This window comes from Melospiza melodia, chromosome 6 (genome assembly GCF_035770615.1).
Source record: "Melospiza melodia melodia isolate bMelMel2 chromosome 6, bMelMel2.pri, whole genome shotgun sequence".
NCBI lineage: Eukaryota > Metazoa > Chordata > Aves > Passeriformes > Passerellidae > Melospiza > Melospiza melodia.
This window is the reverse complement of record NC_086199.1, coordinates 73290695-73304286: the sequence shown is the minus strand read 5'-3', so window position 1 is coordinate 73304286 and position 13592 is coordinate 73290695. Positions and strand designations below refer to the sequence as shown.

At 38.1% G+C, this 13592-nt stretch overlaps 1 protein-coding gene across 14 annotated transcripts in view; it reads right to left on the bottom strand.

Moving 5' to 3' along the window:
• The window catches only part of NUMB (NUMB endocytic adaptor protein), a 91851-nt gene that overhangs the window by 12708 nt on the left and 65551 nt on the right, over positions 1 to 13592 (bottom strand). For 8 of the 14 annotated variants that reach the window (XM_063159151.1, XM_063159150.1, XM_063159158.1 and 5 more), the window contains 2 exons: positions 10300 to 10374; positions 5080 to 5157 (listed from right to left, as the gene is read on the bottom strand). In XM_063159151.1, the coding sequence (XP_063015221.1) occupies positions 5080 to 5157; positions 10300 to 10374 (153 nt within the window). The remainder of the gene's footprint in view (positions 1 to 5079; positions 5158 to 10299; positions 10375 to 13592) is intronic. The other 6 variants (XM_063159156.1, XM_063159157.1, XM_063159162.1 and 3 more) reach the window with 2 other exon arrangements.

Sequence of the window (13592 nt, the reverse complement as noted above, 5' to 3'; positions counted from 1 at the left end):
TGAAGAATTCCACTAGAGTCAGAAGACACTCATTCATAAGGAGTTACACCACAGGTAGCTTCTTCAGCACAAGTTTAAATATAGGAAAATTCTTACCTGATATTTCCACCAGCCCTACCCTCTGCCCCAATAGTCCCATGGCAGAATCATGGCATCACCTTAAACCAGTGTTAAAAGCACCCCAAAATCATCAGTTACGGTGTAGCTTATTAAGCTCATAAGCTTAACGCTAAGATCAATCACCCAAATATGTTTCACTAATTTATTAAGACCTAAATGTCTTATCTTGGGAGAGAGGTATAAAAATAGGATTTCTTAACCCTTGGGTGTGTATCTGGAAAAGCAGCGGTGTGTGGCAGGCGGGCGCAGCGGAGAGCAGGCTGGCTCCTATCCAAAACCTGACTGTGGGAACTTTCAGCTGCTGCAAGCTGAGGCTGAGTAAAAGTGGGAAACACAGGAAGGCTTCAGAAGCCATTTAAACTACAGATTCTTTCCAGGCTGTTTACTTTTCAAGGGAAAGTTACAGAAAACAGTACAAACACAAATTCTTCTGAAGCTAATTCATTGAAAAGAAAATAGGTCAACGTAATTTTACTGGCTGTTACAGAGAACTACTACTAGAAAACTAATACAGTTTCTTTTAGCCTGTCACTTTAATTCACAATCCCCCTATTTTAGCCAGTTATTAAAATACTCTCTTTATGTGTTTTGAAGCACTGGGTTTACACAGTTTGTGGTTACTAATGGCACCCACCAGAAAATCACTGCAGCGAGTGAAGAAAGCAACAGGGGGGGGAAAAAATATGAAAGGGTTTTAGCTAGTGGTTTCAAACTAGAATTGAAACTATTTTATAATTTTTTAATAGTTTATTGCAGATGCGAATACTTTATATTCTTACAGCAAGTAATGGAACAAGAATACATTCTGGCATAAGCTACTGCATGTTCCAAGTCTGCAATACCAATTTTAACACTGTAAGAATGAAATATCTTGGAGTGAAAACTCTCCAATTATATCACATTGGTTTCATTCTCAGAGAAAGCAGCAAGTGTGAACAAAAAGGTGCTGGCAGAACTTCTGTTTGTTTTTTGGGGAGGAACTATCTGTCCCAATTTCGGAAGCAGCAATGACATCCTGAGCATTTTCAAAAAGCTTGGTAGGAACAGAGAATGGCACTGACTTGCACAGAAGAGCATTTAAAGAAAAAAAGAGAGAAAATAAGCACAGCATGAAAGCAAGCTACAGGGAAGTGCTTGCAGAAGCAAGTTTCTAAATGACCATCCAACTTGTTGGATACCCCAGAGAATGTTTAATTTAGATTCTGGAATGCCTAACAGAAAGAGTGCAATTCATAACAGAAGATACAGTTAAATTTACCATCATATGTGTTAGAAAATATTGCAGCATATAAAAGGCACTTCTAATATTTTGTTTTAAGAGGCAGTATCAATACCCACAAAATATAGTCTGTCTTTTCAATGCTCAGCTAGCTTCCACAGCCTGAAAGTCCCTATTAATTCCAAAATAAATGGTCTGTCTCCTCGAACTGTTTTAAAAAGAGTATTGGTTGTTTGTAAGCCATAAGTCTTAAAAATCTTTATTTCAAGGAAATACAAACAATGAAGAGAGGATAATGCCTGCAGGTAACTGCTTTGTTTAGACTGCCATCATTAGATTAAGAGATACACATCTTTCCCCAGCAAACAATAAAAACCTTGTCCCTTCAGAAACTGTGGACAATCCCTGGAGCTTGTATTAAAGCCAAGTTTAACTGAGCTGGGTACTTCATAAAGCAATGCTGATCTTCAGCAGAGCTACTCCTCACTTGCTATTTTACCAAATGAGGATTTAGAAATAGTTAACACATGAAATTCATGTTTCTCAGAATAAAATGAGAAGGCTGAAGAGCTTCCTACACTCTCTTTTCCCACTGAAACATTAGGTTCCACATGCAAGATAACCAAAGAGTTTTCTTTTTTTCTTAGTGTAGCAAACTCACTTTAATCTCCCAATTCCTTCTTCTATATTTATGGTGGATGCAGTGCTTTGAAAGGGCTTATCCTTAGAGTCTATACCCCAAACCCACTGCTACTACTGCTGGACAATGAATGATTTGTACATTTTCTGAATTCTCAGCTTATCTGTGCCTACCAGTGAGGTATGAAGGAACATACTCCTCCAATCCAGTTCCTACTGGACATACAAATCAAAGTACTACTCCATTCTGGGTGGGATATGCCAAGCAAACAGTGATTACAGAGCAGATAGGAGCACTGCACTATTGGCACATACTGGACAAAGATCAGAGCAGCTGCAAGATACTGCATGGGGAGTGAACTCTAACACAGGATCACAGCTTGTGAAACAAATCCTGGGAGGTACAGGCAACTCCAAACAGAACTGTTTAAAGCAAGTGGCCAATATCCACTGGAACAGGACGCTCTGAAATGTTGCTACCAAGGGACTCATCTAGACATCCAGATCTGTAACTTGTCTTTATATTTTACAGCTTTTAGATGACAGCCCTGCCTGAGGAGAGCCACGTGTGGCATCGACTCCTGGGAGCCTGATTTGCCAGTGCTGAGTCAGCACTCCCAGAAACCTCCCGGCTCAGCCCTTCTGGGAGGGTCAGTTATCTGCTCCAGCACCAGAGTCATTATCTGCACTCATTCCAGAGTCCTCAGAGGTCTCCAGGAGGGCAGGTGGGCACTTATCCTAACACACAACGAGGCTGGAGAACAAAGCAGGTCCATGGCAGGCCAGGCATGACAGAAACCCCTCTGACAAACTGGCAGTGCCCTAGAGATGGGCATCAACCCAGCAAAAACTAGCTACTCTGATACCTTGCTCTATCCTAAGGTGGAACACAAAGTATTAAGGATGCCAGAACAGAAGTTACCCAATTACACATTGTTAAAATACTTTACCTTTGTTTCTAGTTTTTCTGCCTATTATATTTTATCCTATCCTGGGACTTGGACACAGCTCTAAGATATATCTGGAGCCTGAGGTACAGATAAAGAAAAATCTTCATTTGAGACTCTGTATAAAACATTGTGTGATGAGACATACACACGCTCCGTGGAGGCAAAACATGACAAAGATCATCAATACTCATTTACAACAGAAAAGTTTGAGTTTTAAAAGGAGCTGCCTAAAAAGGCAGCTTATTTGATAAGCACAAAAGCCTATCCTGGAGCTATCAACAGACATCTCATTTTTATTTAAAATTTTAAAAAAGCATTTTCAATACTAACCACTTGAATATTTCCAGAAACAAATCCATCGTATTTACATTTTACAAGGAGAAAAATATGGACAGGGAAAGTGGCAGACATGTCTAGACTGACTTTCTGAAAGCTGCTGGTGTGTTTTAAATAGCTCGGCAGTTTGGAATATTACATTAATCCCAATGCAAGGCACTTGGGGAGAAATTATAGATGAGACAGCCAAAAGATATTAGAGTTATTAGTATTTCTCAATTATTAATAAGAGAACAGCTGTCCCTTTTTCTGCAGATTTCCCTAGATGTAGGCTCCTGTTGTAGGCCAAAGCTGTAATAAAGGCACTGCCACACTGCTACTGTGGGGATATCTAAACACTATGGATTTAAGTGGTTTCAGTGCTAATTAATGAAATTCACAGGCTGAAGTAGAAGTAGGTCCTTCTTTGTCAAAATATTATAATACAAGAGAAAAGAAATCTAAAATGCTGTGGTGAAGTACCAGACGTCATTAAATATCAACCAAGATGTAATAGGGAAGATGGCATTTTTAATAATTTAAAAAGTCAAAGAAAGATTTTTACCTAAGTGCTATGCAAATATCTTTCATTTTACATCTTTGCTTTCTTATGTACCCTAATCTAAGTTAGTACCAACAAGCAGAGAGAAAACTAACATATCTAATCAGGTTGAGGTGGGGGCTTTGTGTTTGTTTCCAATTTAGCACTTTGGGTTTGGTCTTTCTACATTCCAGCTCTAGGATTTGATTTGCACACAGGACTGTTCTCATTAATCTGACAGATCTGCCATCTTCTGTATTTTAGCCCCTCACCATCACCACTACACTTAGATGTGTGCTCTCCTACATCACAGGAAGACACCAGAACTGGAGAAACAGATGTCCCTGCGTGAGATCTATCACTATTTGAGTGAATGGTGATAAAGGATCAGCTGAAAAAACCTTACTTACTCCCCAAGTAAAGCCCAAACTAATTCATGACCAGAGAATAATCTGCTTCAAAAGACTTCAGCATGTATTTGAACATTACAAACCTGTTCATTTCTATTTAAGCAAAGTTTCATTTTATCAAGATACTTCAGAAGCCATTATCTTAGATTAACTTCATATGAAAGCTGGATTAAAAGGTTTTACAGGAATTTTAAACACAGAGGTAGGAAACAGATGAGAGGTAAAAGAGAGTGTGATCTTTCTGCCTTGCAGAAATGTAGGCAGTGGGAACAAAACCACCCAGCCACCAGCGCAGCACATTCTGCATAAGGACAGAGCTGCTTCCCCCTTTTTATCTAACACATTGTCCTCTTGTGAAAACAAGAGCAATGACAGAAACTGGAGATTGAGCTGAAATTAGGAAAACATAGTAAGTGAACGCCTGATCTCATCTTCACATGCCTTTGAATTGGGACTGTGCTCAAAAAAGGAAGGTTTAAGAGATGGCACACTGCTTTCTCCCAGCGCTAACATTTGGGCATCAACTCCTGCTGCCAGGCAGCTGGGCATGAGGCACTTACACAGCACAGACCTCAACTGTTCTGTAGGTATTTGCCCAAGTGAGGTAGGTTGGCACAAGTTTAAGGGTTAAGATCTTAATTTTTTTTTTCAGGAATGCCAAATCACTTCAGAACACTGGATTTCTGATACAGTCCACAGATATCTAAGTTTCTGTTTCAGATTACTTTTGAAACCACATTCTTTGATCAAAATATTTCCAAGCCTGTTTTAGAAGCAAATATTCTGAAATGGATTAAGGCACTCTCAACACCCTGATTTTATGGCAGTGCTATACCAGGGATGTAACTCCTTATAGTGCAAGCACAAACAAGGCATTAAACTTACTTTTCCAAAGAAGCCTTTGAAGAACTTCCTTTCCTGGAGGAACAGGGGGGACAAGTCGAGCGCTATTACTGTAGGTAGCTAAAATGTCCCAGGGTTTCAAACCAACAAGCACACACAAGAATAGGGTTTGGAGGGAAAGGAAGGGGTTTTAAGAGTTATCCATGAGAAGGTGCGACAGGCAAATGTGAAAATAATCCTATGAAAATGCAGATCAAAGGGCACACACACAATTCTAACAAGCTACTGCCCTGAAATTGGTGGAAAGAAGAAAACCTCAGCCCCAATTTCATGCAAAGTGGTTACTTTATTTTCACTCTCCCTTGTTTAGTCCCTTTTGGTTAGGTTATAAACCAAACTTGGCAGCAGACATGATGGTTAAACAAGTAAAATACTGCACAGGCTCTTGTGAAATGCAAGGTTCTAACTCCAGAATTGCAGGCTAATTTGCTCTGTATTGATCACTCTTCCCCAAAGCTAATGTTCTGTATGTTGGAGAAGCATGTATGGCTGATATAAAGCAGGGGTAAGTACTGCTGCATTTTATTCCATTTTTTATTGCCCTGGCTTACATGCTACTCTTAAGCTTCACATCTTACGCAGTCTTCTCTGAAAAGCAAGGAATTTCACAGTAACCTTGTGGTAGAACTCAAATACAAATGAGACCTCTTTCTCTAAAGCCTTCCAAGGCTTTATGCAATAGTTATACAAATACTAGTTATTCATTCTACAACTCTGAATTGATAGGTTGAGCAGCCTTTAAAACCAGCTCAGGCAGGCAGAGACAGTTAGGCAAGTGCAAAGATACCAAAGGCTGAACTACAATTTCCTAAATTTCTTCAGGAAAGCAATTATACCGATTGCCCAATTCACATTAAGAAAAAGCCAGCACACAATTTTAAGCGCATTTGCATGCAGTTTAGTTTACTAGCTTTATTTTGTTACCAGACTGTGGAAAGTAAACTACATGAGAGGACACTTCAGCAGGCCTGCTGCTCTGTGAGCACAGCCACATGCTGCTCTGCGTGAGGGAAGCACAGAGCTGCTCCTGCTGTCTTTCCAGATTACTTCCCTTGTAAGAAAGCTCTGGTATAGCAGTAATGAGGAGGAGGTGAATTGCAGAAGAGACAGGGAGTGTCTCTGTGACAGCCCCTGACCTCACGTTTACACTGTGCAATTCCAACCTGTTCATCACTGATACTGCTATATTAAAGTATTGCCACAAATACCCTGAGGCAGTGTCTGAAGAATTGACTGATAAACAAGGTTATATTTAACTCAAAGCTACGGTTCTGATGCAAGGCAACAACTGCCAGGAAACACCAAGTTAAGGAGGGAGTGTCCATCTCAGCTTTGCATTTCCTGGCCCTGCTGGTGTGTCCCTCTCTGCCCCATGTCCTTCCGCAGAACGTTTTACCAAGTATCTGGGACATACTTACATCAACTCAGACACTGTATAAAGAACATCTCCAAGCTCAGCCAGCTGAAAAGCTTAAGCACTTTTGGAGGCAGGAACAGTTATGTATTTGGACAGGATATGGTGAACACTAGGAGGGGAACTAATGGATTAATCACAATGTAGTGTGCATAATGAGAAGGGGTTGGATGCTGCTGCCAAGTTGAGCGATGACTATTGCATTACACTAAATAACAGCTTTTTAAAGACAGCAAAAGCTAAAGAGATTCACCAGAAGCTACCTCATTTTTAGGTGATGGTTAATTTTGCTCTCAGAAAAAAGCTTGTTAAACAAGATTATTTTTTAAAATAAACTAGACAAGGTTAATGGAAAAGGCATCATGCAAAATGGATTTTAAACAACACTAAGTTAATGTAGTTTAGAGGTAACTAATGCATTTTTTAAAATATTAAATTATGTCTCTTTACCTGCTAAAACAAGAACATATATTAAAACAAATGCATAATTTAAAACAAAAAGTGGCAAGTTAGAAACCAATACTACAAGCTAAAGCTGATTTAAAATCAAAATATGACATGAGAGAGTATACTTTTGTCTTTGATGATGTTCCCACACCTGAGTCAAATACACTTAACAAGGCCCTTAAAGCTGCTTTCCAGTTGGCACTAAATATTTTAAATTCAGTTAAATGGTTCTGAAGAAACCATTTAGAGCTTCATGTCCATCTACAAGAATCTAATCAGATATTAAATGTATACAAAGCTAGCAATGTATCTCTACTAAGGGAACAATGTAAACTACATTGGTAATACTCTACTAAGGAAAAATACAAGTTCTGTTGATAATATAAACCCATGTTAATAATAAACTAATAGCTAAATATGAGGGGGTTTTAATCTATTAATGAGACTGTGATGCCATTTCATCAGACAAAGTTACAGTATTGTTGGTGTGCAGTTTCAGAGCTATAAAACTGTAACAACAGAGTACAGTGTGGATGAGGGATTCTTGAGCTAAAAGTGGCTTCTTGTACTCCATTGTCAATTAAGCAATGTCTGAATAAAATGATCACCATCACTTGTTTTCAAGTTCTGCAAGATGCAGCGCTCAAAAACAATTACACCCATTAAAGGAGCAGGTAATAAAAAAATCCCTGAAAGGTTATTTCCCACAATAAAGAGACAAAGATACTTGTTTGCATCTTTCAAAAAGTAAAGCAGTAATTTAACTATTCCTAAAGTCAAGATTAACACTGTTCTATATTCTTCTTAGCAAATCCCACAAAATCTTTTAAAACCCAGTAGTCAGTCCTACAAAGGAATAGTCTTCAGTTCCCCAAATAAATTGCCAACTGTTGTACAGCAAGAATTAAGAGGTGAAAATATATCTATGAGAATAAGAAAAGACAGACAGAACTTAATTTTTGGAAGCCACAGGATACAAATATTTCAACAATTCTAATTTTTATTGACTGGATTTATAAAACCTACACCTTACAAGCAGAGAATAAAGTTTAAAATAGCCCACATACACTTCAATGTCATTTAACCACATTAAAAGTGAAGTCCAATTTCCCTAAGCCAGTCTTTCAGTTTGAGCACAGCAGCTCAAACTTGTAATTCTCTCAAAACCAAGAGAAAGCCCATCAAAATAACTAAATAATGTGAAAGCAAGGGACTACCAGAAGAACAAACTGTTTAATCATCACATTCCTCACATGCTGAGATATCACCCAGTGTTTGGCTTCTGCTAAATTAAGAGTGTCTTGTACAGAACAGAGATTCCAGTAATGGTGATGTCCTAAAGAAATGCCCGAGGTTTCACACCCACATACTGGGGGTGAGGGGCAGGACTTGAATTGCAGGGAGCAGCTGCAAATGGACCTTGCATCTGATAGAGTCCAGCAACTAAAGCACACAAAGTAATTTCGGTAATCTGAATCTTCCTCTTGGGGCACAAAGAGAATTTCACCTTCACTTCTCAACTTCCAACACTGATAAAGCAGACAAATAGCAATTTTAAGAGATGCACATTTGTATTTGGTGTACTCATAGATATCAAACAGCAGAAGAAATCAAAACTATCTGAAGAAAAATGTTAATTTAAGAAAATGGATAAATTCATGCCATCCACAATTTGGCATAATGACATAACATGAATTAAGGAAATCTAATTATTTACTTTCAGAAAATGCTGACTAACTGTAAAAGTTAAATATCCAAGTCTGATGTTTGAATCAGTAATTCATGTGATCAAAAATCACAGTCCTAGAAATCCAGATTACAGAAGAAACTGGGTGCTATGCTTTTAGTGTGTCTCATTAATTATAAGCTTAGCTACACTTAGCTGACTCGTGTAAGATTTTTATAAACTAGAGAACAGCTACTTCACAGCATAGCTCCCCAGGGAAGAGAATGAGAGAAGTAGCACAAAGTAGATACTGCAGTGCTATTTGGTGTGCTAACAGAAAGTATTCTAAGAAAATCAGAAAAAATCAGTGACAAAAACGGATGCAATTGATTATGTGGTCAGTACTTGCACTTTTAGGTACGTAAACTAAATCCACAGAACAAAGAAACTCATTTATATTTTGTGTGGCCCTTTTTAATAAAAATCAATCACTAATCACTGCAGACTGAATGGGAACAGATGGGATGCAGCTTGAACAGGTTACTATACATTAGCTGAGAAAGAAAAGAATGAAAAGACTTGATTTTAATCAGAGCATTAAACCAATTCACAAACTTTACAGCACAACAGAAGGCAGAAAAGACAACCTATAATGCTCTGCTGTGTGCTTGAAAGAAGGGAAAAAACAGGTTGAGATGGAAACCGTTTGAGCTCTCAGACTTGATGAGGAAAGGGATGTCCAGTGGCACATATTTTAAACCAGTAGAAGGGTTTAATGGACTTGTTTGATGGATTTTGTTGAGCTTCAAGAATACAAGAGTTTCTTCCACTACATGCATACTGAAGAATGTATGTAGATAAAACATATAAGAGAAGTAATGACAAGGACTGCAGTTCTCTATCTCTATTAAAAATTCCATTTTTTCATGTCCTTTCTCCTGTGCTTTTCGATGATGTTAAAGCCTCAGTTCCTTGACAGACTGATCACTGCCTTTCTGGAGTTTGCTATTTCCACAGGATTCTGTGGTATTATTACTGCAGGAAAGAGATGACAAGACCTCTTCAAATGAGCCACAGAAATACAAAGAGCTTTGAACGAGTGCCATTTACGGGAGCAAACGTTCACAGAAGCCAAACTAAGAGCAGCCCACTTCATGACATGTCAGAATTAGGCAGCCTTCAGGCCACTTTGAGCAGATGCAAGCCGGATTATTTCATGCATGACTACAATGCTGCAGTGCATTAGAAAAAAAAGCATCCTAAAACAAGTAATATTTTGTATAATAATGGTGAATTAAGTCACTATTAAAGTGGCAGGCAACAGAGGGAAAGAGAGAGGGGGGGAGAAGAGAAGAAAAGAGAGAGAGGGAGAAGCTGTTAAAAAACAATGGCTGAAGTCCCATGTGGGTACCAACTTAGCCTGAAAGGTCACAGAGAATTTTTACACATTTGTTTTGCAAATAGTTTCTGCAAGTAGAAAGAACAGTTGTAACTCTCCCTCTCATCATCAGATTAGCACGTCCCCCCAAGAGCAGCAGTGCTCTCAAACCGGCCAACTGTTCTCCTAACACGGGTCAAAAGTTCAGTCTTTAGCTGGAGCACAGCTCCAGACAGACCTCTTCCAGTAACACTTACAGCCCCAAAGCCAACGTTCCCATTAAACAAATATACATACAGATTTCAGCCTCTTCACAGCATCTTCACAGATATGCATTCCTCTGGATTCATCCACTTCGACGTGGCCCAAGTACTGCAGGAAAGAGTATGGGGAGAAAAGGTTAATAGCAGCTCCTTCAACTCCTGGGAGTTTGATGAATCCAGGATCTGAATTCATCTCAGTACAGCTGATGCAACAGACATTGCAATAGACCAGCACTTTGCCAGCCTTCTTTTAAACCTGCATTTGGGGATTTGACTGTGTATATCTATGGGGGCACCAGCATCAGCAGAAAAGCACAATACAACTAGAAATTTGGAGGAAAAGACAGACTTTCCTTACTCAGGGGAAAATACGTAATTATAAAATTAATAATTAAAATAAAGTATTAAAAACTGTGCTTTCCTGCTTATTCATCATCAGCTTTAGTAATTTTTTTTTACTAGCATAGCACGAAAACCTTACATCAATATCAAGACAATGGTGAATAATTAATTTTTTAATAATGATAAATGTATTTATTATTGAAAACCAAATTACACTACACAGTAAGATGACCAAATATTTTTGCATGGTAATATCCAAATATGAGAAATTTGCCCAGCCCTTTTTCAAAACTGTAAACCAAAACTGTTTCTCTTCATTTCAACAACAGGTTGTTACAGTGGACACTGAGACATTCATTGCTCTTACAAAGAGGGGTTAAAAAAATAAATCTGTTTTCCACAGATTCATCTTACCAAGCTCTACTTAAACCCCCTAGCAACACAACAGTGAATAGAAACGTCAAGCTTCAAAGCCTTTGAATTTATAACCTAGAATAATATTAGTCTATAGAGAAACCAGTTGCAAGAAATATATGTCAAAAATGTAGTGTTCAGGGTACCATGGATAATTTGACACTCAAACTTTTAGCTTTAATTTTTCCAAATTCCCTGCTTTATCCAATCATAGGGTTTTGGGTTTTTTTTATAGTGAAAGGAAGTGTTCTCTCAGAAAAATCCATATCCTTATTCAAAGTACTTAACTCTTGAATAAAATCAGAGAAACTATGAAAACCTTTCTGAAGTTTTGTAGTGAGAGCTATAGGTGAAAGAAACATGCCCTAATTTACCTGCCATTGTAAGAGTTGTATGCAATTCAGCGTTTAGATTCTAGGCTAGCTAGAGAGCAAATAAGTGGTTTTAAAATATGATACAAGAATCAATGCTTGTGTCACTTAATGCAGTAGTAAACACAAGCTTAATAACCTTTTAAGAAGTTGCACTTGATAACAGACTATTCTGTCATGAGTTATTTGAGATCTCCTAGATTTTCTTTCATTAATTAGGATACTAGACTTGGACAAAAAACCATTTCCCTCACAGTACCATACTGAAGCACCCTCAGATTCAGAGATTCAACTATATGGAAAAAATCAAGATTGTTTCAAAGACTTAATAGAAACTGGAAAGTTGAGGTTTTTTCATGCAAGGCAAGATGCTCCATAAGAGGAAGCTCTATATATCATTAAACTGCTGAAAGATTTACAATATCTTAAGTGACAGAGAGCTTTAGCATTAAATCTTGCTATGTGGCATTTTTTTAAACAGAGCTAAATGTGGATTGAACAATTTGGGAAGAATTTCATTTAAATCAGCCCTCACAGCTGGAGAACAGCTTGAAAAATAAATTGCACTGAAATTAGAAGGTAAATAAAAGATCTGACTCTTTAGAGCTTTTTCAAAATGAGCTCTGTGAGGCTGAAGCCTTATAATTGAATGCTGGAGCTGCCAAAACAGCAACTGTACTCCCTCAGTTGAGCTTGCTGAACACTTGCGCAAGATCTTCATTTCTCCAGAGCACGAAGCAGAACATTTTAATCCTAAAAATACACAAACAGTAACAACTAAAGATGCAATTACTGTGTGTCTGGAAGTACATATGTACATCATCAGCTACTCGGTTGTGCCATGACTTCTCTGGGAGAAGTTCCAGATGCAGAAATTCTGTTATACATTTGTCATGAGAAAGTTCTGAGTTTAGCAACTTCTCTTTAAGAAGAGAGTGATAAAGACAGGAGCAAGCCTGAGGTCTGTACTGGACAGAAAAAAAAAATATGTGTAAGGAACAAACCATCTAGTTTGCATGACCATTTGTGTCATCCATATAGAAGGTAACTTTCAGATATCTCATTTACTTCAGTGTAGCCAGAATGTTTCCAACTGAAGATTCAAACCATTCAGCCCCTGTACTTGGCAACCTGCCTTTTGCTTGGAAAAGGGAGAAATGGAGCAGGGTAAATATTGCCTCATGTCACACTGCAAAACAGACAACCATTCTCCCCTGTGTTGCCAAACCTCTATTCAAGTCCCATGTTCCAACTTCCAGCAATCAGTCATGCCACTGCTGCTGGAGACAGCAAGTTGAGCTGCAGTTTTCAATACTGCTTCCACTCCTGTGAATGGAGACATTATTACACATATCAAGTGCATCTATCCACACCAAAGGGGTATAATCCACAGACCTCACTGAGCATCAATCAATTCTGAATTTTAAAATAAATTACACTCTCACACAATACTTCTTTATGATATAAAGGACAAAAGGTACTTTGTTTGCATTTACATGTTACACTTCTAGCTCTTCATACAAGGAGGAAAAAAAAACTTGTTCTTGCCGTTGCAGAAGCCAGTTCTGCAGAAGCCAAAAGCTCATCATTAGCACTGGTGCTGAACATCTTACAGCAATTTCAAAATTCTTCTTGCTTTGCTTTCTAACTTTTCTGGGATGGAGTGGTGGTGTGTTAATTGCTTACACGTGCCAATATACTTTTCTTTCCTGTAAAAATAAATTTTAATTCTATAATCAGAACACTGTGTTCCTCTTCATAGCCAAATGCCCCTTAAGCAGCAGGTCCCCTTCCAAGACTTCAAGCTTCTTTCATCAGTCTAAGAGTAGATATACACAGCTGCTGTATTTTACCAGTGCTGCAATATTTATCTGGTTTTTAATGGACTGCAATTGAAGACAAAAATATTTCCTCAAGAAGACTGGCAAGAGACTGTCAAAACTGAAACCTCTTCTAAAGTTTCTATTTTAAGCAGAAGTGCTAAATTGTAACTCTATCTCAATTTAGCCTTAAATTTGAAATATTAGCTCAACTTACTAATGCAGCAGCATTTTATGAGTGACATTTCAAAATTTAATAAAGGAAATGCAGCTACTAGTTAGAGCCAGAAATGAAAGTTAAATACCAGAATTCAGGACTATCAGAAAAATAAACCATTGTTAAACTCTGTTGTTGCATCACTAGAAAAGGATTACATGGA